This window comes from Globicephala melas, chromosome 6 (genome assembly GCF_963455315.2).
Source record: "Globicephala melas chromosome 6, mGloMel1.2, whole genome shotgun sequence".
Taxonomy (NCBI): domain Eukaryota; kingdom Metazoa; phylum Chordata; class Mammalia; order Artiodactyla; family Delphinidae; genus Globicephala; species Globicephala melas.
Window position 1 is genome coordinate 18,418,229 of NC_083319.1, and position 10,157 is coordinate 18,428,385.

Here is a 10,157-nt window from a genome sequence, read left to right on the forward strand (position 1 = left end):
GCCTTTCATTTTAGTTTTTGTTTTACGTTAAGATAATAGGAGTAAGACTTTCCTGAGTGGTGAGGGAGGGAAAGGCAATTCCTGGCTCTGCTAAAGGAGATAAACATGTCTAATTTACAGAGTTATTGAGAGAATTAGAAAATAATGTGTAGCGAGGCCGGACACATAAAACCAATATGAGTTAACGTTTACTGGGTGCTTACCCATCGTCTAGATTCCATTACTAAGCGGTTTCCACATGGAGGCCCAGTTAATCTTCAAAATAACCCTATGAAGTAGGTGCCAGTATCATCCGCATTTTACAGAGGGGCAAAAGTGAAGCTTGGCGATATTAAGTAACTTGCCCAGGGTCATACAACTGGCAGGTGGGAGAATCAGGAAATCAAACGCAGGCACTCTGACTCTTGAGTTCTACCATCAATCACTACAAAATACTTCCTCAGTAAACATATGCTCCTTTCCCCTGTTGCCTGAGCGTGTCAATTCTTTCTGAGATCAGTCAACTGCAGCTCACCATCCCCCATGCCCCCACCAGGCTTTACAAGGTTCTAGAAGGCTTCCAGGGCAATGGGAGATGCAAAGAAATAAGGAGCCAGAAAAATGAGAAATAGGGGTATGTGGAAATGTGAGTGTGTGTATGTGTGTGCCTGTGCGTGTCAACGGTCACAGTGTGTTTTGGATTGTCACAATGATTAGGAGATCCTAGGCGATTCTTATGCACAAAACCAAGGATGTGAAATGCTTCACAGTGTGTGGAAGGGTTCACACGCAGCAAGGAATGCCCTCACTCAAAAACTTCTTATTGCGCTGCAACGCTCCACTTGCTCCTCCTACATGCCCCTCCTAAGACTCCCGTCCTTCCTTTCCTTCCCCTCAAGCTCTCCCAGGATGGTCAGTCACCTGAGTTTGCAGTTGTGCAGACAGAAGGGCAGAGGGAGCTCCTAGTGTCAGACGCCTGGACTGCACACTGACTTTCAGTTATTCTCTGTGTGACCTTGGGAGAGTACCTAACCCGTTCCAAGTTGCAGAAATGCATTTGGAAAACCTATCAGCTCACAGAACACGCAGGGATCTAAGACTTCAGCTCCTCCTGTGGCTCTCAAACTCTTTTAAACTTTTTATGATGGAATTCTTCAAGCACACACAGAGGGACAGACAAAAAAGTATTGACGCCTGTCGTTTCTGTCACCTGGTTTCAACAATCATCAGTCTTCCAATCTTCCTTCATCTACCACTCTTCCTCCCAACATCCTATTTTTTTTTTCTGGAACACTTTAAACAAACAAAATAGACATAATGTCATTTTACCCATAAATACATCAGTACACATTTCTAACAGATTAGGATCTTTAAAAATATATAACACAATACTGTTATGATGCCTAACAAAGTTAACAATGTAGTCCATGTCCATTCAAACTCTATCACTGAGAAACTTGCACATTCCTTCAAAAGAAATCTGGAAGAAGCACACAGCTTAGGCAGAGTAGGTGAAGGGAAGATGCGGGGAGACAGAGTACTCCCCTTCAGCCTCTCCCCAGGGCATTCCTAAGATTGTGGGGCACAGTTTGAAAGCCCCTATTCCACTGCTACCCCTCAGTGTGCACCCTGAGAACACTGAGGCACAGAGAGGAGCAGTTAAGTTGTCAAGGTCACACAGCAAGTAAGGCAGACCTGTTAAGTTCCAACATCAAAGGACTCCAGTGAGGTCATGCTAATTCGATCACTGTTTATCATTTGCCGTGTGAATAATGATAATAAAGGTGCCTTTCCAGGAATGACCTTGATTGTACAAACCCCTCACACCTCTCACTTTCTGGATCCTCCAACCACTGTCGACCTATGGACTGGGCTCTGATCTTGGCTTAGAGCCTTTCCTGTCATCGTCTCACCTGGTTCCCGTGACAACCCGCAAGATATGGATGTTGAATGTAACCACACCTGAAACTCTCTCCCCAGAGTCCCCAGGTCACACAGCTCACAGGAGACCAAGCCAGGACTTGAGCCCAGAGCTCCTAGGTCCCAGTTCCAGGTTTTCAAAGGAGCCAAGGGGCCAAGACCCACAAGTCAGCTCTGAGTTGAGCATTTCCAGTAAATGCATCAAGGCATGAAGGAGAGTCCTCAGTGCAGCAAGAAAAAAGATAAGAGACACTGAGGCAAAGGAAATAAATTCCAGAGAAAGGGCAGCAGGTGAGGGGAGAAGCAGGCACCCCCTAGGTTCCTAGGTCCTGGGCGATAGGTAGACGAGGAACAAGCCGCTTGTATAGGGGGTCCTCCTACCTGGGGTCCTTGGGGATCATCTCGCATCCTCATCTAAGACACCTTGCGGCCAGTGCTGGTTTCACAGTGATCTCAAGGCGAGGGGGTTTGAAATAATAGGAAGAGTTGCCTGCCTTCCAAAGGACTGGCCCAGGGCAAAGTGGGGAATGCCTCACGGCTGGGCTTCCCTCCTTCCTTTACAATCCTTATTCCTGCTCAGAAGAGAACTCCCTTCTCAAGCACGGTGAGACATCCATTGGAAATGAGATGCATGGAACTCCACGCGTTACCCCCTTCTAGGACTGTCTGCACTTTAAAGGAGGCACCAGAAGGAGAGGGTGTAGCTTCACATATAGGACCAGCTTTGGAAAAATGGAATGTCAGTGCCACCCCCCACCCCCTGCCCCCTGCTCCTAGGCATTTAGGGCCAGCAGGGGAATTGGGAATGGAATAAAGGTCCTTTCTGGTGTCTGGCCACTCGGAATTGGGACAGCTAAAGTTCTCTCAAAGCTCTGCCGCCAACCAGCTGGATAAGCAGGAAATGCCACTCCCCCCTCGCGCCTCAGTTTCTCCACCTGCAGAGCAGGGAGACCGCAGACTGGATCAGCGATTCTCCCCACTGGTGGCCCTTCCACATTACCTGAGAAGGCTTTGAAAAACACCAGTGCCCAGGCCAACCCCAGACCCACGACATCAGAATCCCCGGGATGCAGCCTGGGCACAGGATGTTTAAAAAGCTGATGGTTCTCAGGGCTCTGAGGGATGGGAGCTACTGGACGGAACGATCTCCCAGGCTACCTTGAGAGGGGCAGTTTGTGAACACAGTTTAGTGCTCAGCCCCTTCGTGACACTGGTCCTCAGTTTCCCTGTTGTACCATGATCTGCCTGATTCAGTCCATTCCCAGCTGACCACGCAAATCCCGTGTCCCTGAGCCCCGCACCTCTGAGCCTCAAGTTTGCCTTCCTCTGTGTAGAGGGACGAGGGCAATGCAGCCTCCATTACCCCATCTGTCCACGTGAATGGCTGACCGGGGGAGCGTGAAGTAGGAGGGCATCTGGGGAAGGAGCAAGAGGCATGTGACAACACAGCTGTGACCTGGACCCCACTGTGACCACTGTCTGGCTTCTGTTCCTCAGGGTGCATTCTCCCTCTGGGTGCTAACTGGTTTTCCTATTCATTGGTCCAGTGGTTTTGGACCTCCTCTGGCTCTTATCACCAAGGGGTCATCCAAGTAGGTCAAAGAAGAGGAAATCAAAGTTCAAGGAAGGGATTTGAAGGGGTCCAACTGTTCCCCAAGATACACTGTCTACTCTAGATAGACTCCCCAGCAACTTAAGAGGGAAAGCCCTAACAGTGCACAAACAGGTCCTACTTTCTGAAGGCCAAGCTGGCAAACTGGGAAAGGGAAGGTGGTTACTTACTGGATCCAACTACCACTGACTGAATCCCTAATATGAGCGGCTCTGTGCCAGGTACTTTCTGCCTGTTTTTTCCACTTCAGTGTCCTGATATCATTATGCCCATTTTACAGAGGAGGAAAGCAAGGGCTAGAGACATAAAGTGACGTGACTCAAATCACACAGCAAGTCATTGGCAACAGAAATTCCAAGCCCAGTCTGCCTGATAATTTGACGTGAAAAGAAACACAGATCTGCTAGGTCAAACCCAGAGCTCCACGTGAGACTTGGATTCATGTTTTATCCCCTTTAATCTGTAGGCGTATGGTCAGCACAAAGAGATGCAGGAAAGAGTGGCGACATTCTGCAGCAGGTCTAAAGAAGGGAATGGGGGTCATTCCTTCTCTCTCCAAAAAGACTGCTGAAGAAGAAACAGGCACTTAAGACTCGAGTTCATATCTGGGCTCTGTCCACTGCAAGAGCCCGTGGGACTTTGGACTAAGTCGCTTCAACTTTCCGAGACTTTGTTTCCTCACTTGGAAAACAGAGGTAACAACGTCCACCTTCCAGGGCGGTTGTGAGGATGAAACTCGCAGACACAAGGCAAGCGCAGTACCCAGCACCTCGGAGGCGCCCAGGAAGAGTTGCTTTCCTTCCTGCCTTTAAGTGTCCTCAGTCCATAAAGCCAAGGCTGAGGTCATTGGAAAATCATGTCCAATAACAAGATCACAGTTTATTGAGTACTTACTATCCACTAAGTCCAGTTCTAAGCACTTTCTACGTATGAGCTCATGTAATGCGTCAGGTCCTCGTGCTACCCTCACTTTGCACGTGAAGAAGCTGACGCCTAGAGGAATCAGTTAACTTTCCCAAGGTCACAAAACCAGTTAGGGGCAGAGGAAGATTCACGCAGAGGTAACCCAGCTACTAAAACTGGCTTCTCACCCCATGGCAATATCCTAGACCCCAGGTGCCACTATGAATGTTGTGGGGAGAACCATGTTAATACATGAACTTCTTGAAATCTAGCCTTCCCTGGGGTTACAGTTCTGAAGTTGGGGAAATGCAGGCACTCTTTTTGGGGGGTTGGTTGGGTTGCGGGAAGTAGGGGCTCCAGAAGGGAAGAAATAAAAAGTCTCTTCTGAGTAGTCGCTGAACTCAACAGTCCAACATTTAGAACAAAAGAGAAAAGCACGGAAAGCGGAGGTGCTGGAGGGGATTCAGGTAAATCCCTTTCTCCTTCTGAGCAGGGACTCTGGATCACTGAGGGGTGGGGGTGGGATGAGGGCAGCGCTTGTGGGGTCCACATTTCACTTATCTAACAGGTCAGGAGACACTTTAACAAGATTAACTGCTACTCAGGGGCCTCCGCTCCATGGAGCAGCAAATTGACTCTATTGTTTTCTTTTTCTTCCTCTTTTCTCTTTCTGTCAAACTGGAGGGGTACGGTGGGGGAGGGCAGCTGGGAATGAGGGGCAAGGGTTTGGATCCTGCCTGGTAAAAGGCGAAGGGATGTGTCGGGAAGGCCCCCCCCCGCCCCCAGACTTGAAAGGGAGCCCAAACTGCCGAGCACCGAGGCTGAGGGCTGTGCTGGGTGGTGGGTCTGTGAGGGGTCGGAGGTGACGGGGTTTCTCAGACACATTCTCTCAGCAGTGTAGCAGGTACGGTCTGGAAGTGGGGATACCCAGGATCAAATCCTGGCTCCTGGCATTGGGGAGCTGTGTCATCCAGCACACATCCTTCCCCTCTCCGCGTCTCTGTCTCCCTGTTCGGCCAAAGAGAGAAGCCTGGGTAACCTCCAAGGACCCTCTTCACAATAGCCTTAAAGGACTCTCCAACGCTCAGAGCATCCATCACTGGTGGGCTCTTCAACCCTCAGACTCCCGCACACAGGCACTTCCTCACTTTAGCTTTGTTTTTTCATGCATAAGCCTTCCCAGTTTTATTTGTTTATATATATATATATATGTATTTATATATATTTCTCTCCTTCCCTTTTGGAAAAAATAAAAGGCATGTTTTCTGAGCTTCAGAAGCAAACTGCTCCTTCACTGCATCCCTCTGCCTCTCCGAGCGCCTGTCTGAACTGGTGTCAGTGAAGTTTGAACCGGGGCAGAAATAGCATCCCAGGCGGATCTGGGAGCATAGCCCGCCTACCAGGAGCGGCAAGGCCTGCCTCTGCCAGACGACAAACCCGGTTAACAGCACCATAAAATTAGACCTTTACGAAACCCAATTGAATCCTGCAGCAAAGAGTGATGTAAGGCAGCCTGGCCTGACAGCAAGGCAGCAGCCCTCTGCCTGAAATAGCAGCGCGGTCCCTGCTGAGAGATGCCTGCTCTCTCAAGATAGGTGACCAGGGATTCCTACGAAAGTGGTGACGCCCAGCCAGAGAGAGCCAGCAGAGGTCAGGCAGCAAACTGGGCACCCGAGGTCGCAGTGGGAGGACACGGTTTGGCACCGGCATCCAAACTGCCCACCTCGGCCCGGCCTCTCCCAGCCTGAACTTACACGAAGGAAGGAGCTGAAAAAGTGCTTCTGCAAAGAACCTCTGTTTGTTTGCTTTTTAATTCAAGGAGAAGCAGGTTCTTTTTAGTCCAACAGTCTGTACCGTGTGGAGGATACGCAGAATGAGTCTTTTCTGGCTCAAGGCCAGGTGTTTACACACCGCAAATCTGGCTCAGACTCAACTAGGGGAGGGAAAAAAAAAATCCACCAGAATCCTCAGGAGAAAAGCTCTGAGCTTTCTGGTGCTACACGGCAGCAGTGACTTTTTTTTTTTTTTCCTCGTTTTGAGAGGAATGTTACTTCCACACATAAAATGGACCAGGCATTTTATACAAGCAATAATAACCTAACGTCCCCCATCCAATTAAAGGATTTTACTGCACTATCTTTGTGTGAGACAGCGAATGAGTCCTCAAAAGAGCGTGTGTGAAGAGAGGCTCCTTGTCTGAATTACAGACATTTATAAAGCAGGCTCCTGTGGAATCCCAGGTGCTATATTTTTTTTTTTGAAAAAATGCATTTACTACCTTTTCATTGATGATACCTATATAACCCTGCACTCTCCCCTCTGGAGGAGAAGCCTTCCAAATCACTGGTGTGGCAGGTAAAGACTAGGAAAAATCAGATCTACTTATTTAAAAAAAAAAAAAACCCTCCAATCTGCAGGCTCTGTGTTTTTCCTATGTTCCGAAAGAGAAGTAAACATACCACAGCCCTGAATTATAATCATCATCATTATTATTATGAATAACATCTCCCCTCTACTCTACATTATAACCCCCTCTGGCTGACTAGTTAGGGCTTGAGGGCTAAAAGTGAATAAGCTCAGTTTCCCTCTCCTTCCTGGGGTGGGGGGGGGCGGGTAAAAAAAAAAAAAAGAAAGAAAAGAAAAAAAGAAGCATGTGATGACGTCAGGTATGGGGGAAAGTCACTTTCTAGCTCTCGGCTTGGCAGCGGGAGAGTGGGAGCTTTGGGGGCATATTCTTGGTATAGCAGCAGAGTTCGGGTCCCCTAAATGGACTTGATGTAAATAGGACAGCGTTAGCGCAACGGTTGAGAAAGTCCACGCCAAAATAGAAAGAAGCGGACTGCCGGAAGAACTCAGAGCTTTCCCTTCTAAGAAAGTGTGTGTAAGGGGGTGGGATCGCAAAACGCCTCCACACGTTTCCTGGCTGCAGCGAAAGGGGAACCCCTACTCTCACTTTGAGACGTCCTAGGACAAGGCAAGACTGTTTGTGCAGGAAGGGAATCTCCCAGCCAGAAGAGGCAAAACTTTCCTTCTCTCCTCCAGCGCCGCCCCCCTCCGCCCCCCAGTTTTATTAAAGGCATTGCCACAGATTCATTAGGAGGGGGGAAAAATGGATGCTGGTGCATTTCTAAGGTTTGCAACCCTCCCAAAGTGTCCCGTTTCACTACGGGCTGTGCTGTAGAACGGTGTGTGTGTGTGTTGGGCGGATGGGTGTGTGTGTGTGTGAGGAGGGAGAACTCAAATTCATTACGGGCCCGTAAAAGTCCCAAATGAGAAAAGCGCCCCGTTTCTCAGCCTAGTCGGGGGAGGACTGGAGGGGTGTGCCTGAGGAAAGTCTCACCCCAGCCCCCAGTGACAGGCTTTGAAAGCAAGGACATGGGATGGCAGTATGTGTGCGCGTGTCTGTGTGTGCCTGGGGTAAGGGGGTGAATCCCAGAGGCAGGCAGCAACCACAGAGCAACTTTGGGGGCACTTTGAGGACTTCTAAGTCCTGGCGATCACAACAACCTTGTCCTTGTAGGCTTTCAGGGTAACGGGGCCAAGTAAAGGGGGAGGGTCACCTCCATTAAAAAGCCAAAGAAATCAACGGTCCCCTAGCCACTTTTCACATGCATCCCAACTGGGTCATTCCTCCATCCCAAACGGAGACAGTACCTCTGACCATCCAAAACACGGTTCACGCGCACGAGGCTCCCCGGAGACCAGCCCTCACCAACTGCGGGTCTCCAGGAGGCCGGGAGCGCTCCCTGCGCTCTTCCAGCGGGGCTAGGCGGAGACGCCTTCCGAGTGCGCCCATTCCGCAGATGGGGCAAAGTGAGGCTCGCAGCTCGCCCCGGAGCCGCCGCGCCGCCGGCACAGCGGCTCCCGCACAGACACACCCGCCAGCCCCCAACGATCCCGCCACCAGCGCCCAAGCACCCGCGCGCCCCTGGGGCCGCAGGGCCGGTGCAGCGCCCGCCTGGGCGCCCTCGCCTACCTGTGATCACCGCCGGAGAGCTCTGGCCCCCCTCCGCTCGCAGCCACACTTGCAGCGTGAACGCGTCCCGGGGCAGCTCGAGGTCGGCCCGCAGGCGCAGCTGCTCGCCTCGCCCGCTGAAATAGAGCGCCCGGCTCGGCGGGCTCGGCTCCTCCGCGGCGCCCCTCGTCTCCCGCTGCTGCCGCCGCCGGGGGACGCGCACGGCTTCCCAGGCACCGCCCGGCGGCGGCGGCGGCGGCGGCGGCGGCGAGGCGCGGCGGCCGCGGGCCGCCCGGGTGGCGCAGGTGGCCGGGCCGGCGGCGGGGCGCGGGGGGCGGCCGGCCCGCGGGTCTCTCCGGGCCCGGCGGGGGCGCTCGGCCAGCCCGCAGCCCAGCGCGGCGCTCAGCAGCCCCAGGCGCAGCACCCAACTCCAGAGCCGCATGTCCGACGGTCCCCCCCGCCCCCCCTTCGCCCCTGCACCGCCGCCCGGAGCTGCCAGCTTTAGGAGCCTCGGCGCCTCGACTTTCTTCGCTTCTTCACCCTTCTTGGGCGAGCCCCCCCGTCCACTTGCTTTTTTCTTTTCTTTCTCGCTTTCCTCCTCAAGGTGTGTGCTCCACTCCCCCCACCTTTGAAAAATACAGCCCAACTCCTCCTGGTTGGCAATTAATTTCTCTCCCCGCTCCTTTATCTGCCTTATTTCCCCCCTCTAACAGCTGGTTGCCTTCCTCCTTGTTTTATTTCATTTTATTTTATATGATTTCTCGCTCTTAAAAAAAAAAAAAGCTCCTCTAAGACACTGATCCGCTGAATTCCCTCCCCCCAAAAGATGCTCTAATTTATTTATTTTTTGCGTCCTTTATAACACAAGCCACAGCCCCCTTCTCCCCCCCGTCCCCCCTCCCCTCCCTCCTTCTTCACAAAATGAAAGGAAAGAGGGGGGAAAAATCCCTCAGAAGATGAGTAAACAAGCGTATGCTAATCTGCTCCCGAGCGCTCCACCTTCCCAATTGAATGAGTCCCAGTTAAAACTGCGGGGATCATGACTAATCAATCAGTTTGGAGAGGCCGAGCTACCCAGCCTTCCTCCACTTTCCCGTTTGCCTCCTTCGCTCCGCTTCTCCACCCCCTCCTTCTTCTTTTTTTTTTTTCAAGAAGACAATCTTAAAGTAACAATTTAATGAAATTCTGTACACACCCCCTTATGGTCCTCCCAGCTCTCCTCATTCCTGCTCAAAACACACATTCCTGTTTTTGTTTTGGTTTGCTTGCTTTTTTCCCTCCTTCACTCCCCCCACCCTTTTTTTTTTCCTCCTGGCGGGAGAAAAATCTATCTCTTCTCTCAGGATCCCCTTTGCACTTTGCTGGTAAACCTCATCCTTCTATATAGCACATAAAGAGTCTTAAAACTTGATTCTCAGATTTTGTTGTAATGCTGTCTCTTTCTCTCTCCCCCTCTTTCCCTTCTTCTTCTTTCCCTTCTCTTGCCTTCCCTCTCCTTTTCTCCCTTTCTCCTTTTCCCTCTCAGAATTCCCTTAAAGTTATACAATGATGAACGTCCCCCTCTTCTCTGAGCCCCGGGTGCTTCTGGCTTCAGCTAGTCCAAATGTTGTCCCAAAGTCCTCACTGAATCATCAGAAGCAACCAGGAAAGGCATTTTCTGAGGCATTTGCCTTCCCGAAGCTGTACACTCAGCACAACTAGGTCTCTGAATACTCCTGAATACTCTTAAAAATATTCTGTTGGTTGTTAGAAATTATTTTATTTTTATATAAAAAATGAAAAAAACTA

General features: G+C 51.0%; 1 protein-coding gene across 1 annotated transcript in view; it reads right to left on the minus strand.

The window, feature by feature from the left end:
• PAPPA (pappalysin 1) overlaps positions 1-8,811 on the minus strand; it is a 250,606-nt gene extending 241,795 nt beyond the window's left edge. The window contains exon 1 of the mRNA XM_060299934.1: positions 8,391-8,811. Coding sequence (XP_060155917.1) covers positions 8,391-8,811 — 421 coding nt within the window. The remainder of the gene's footprint in view (positions 1-8,390) is intronic.
• Positions 8,812-10,157: the final 1,346 nt, after the last annotated feature.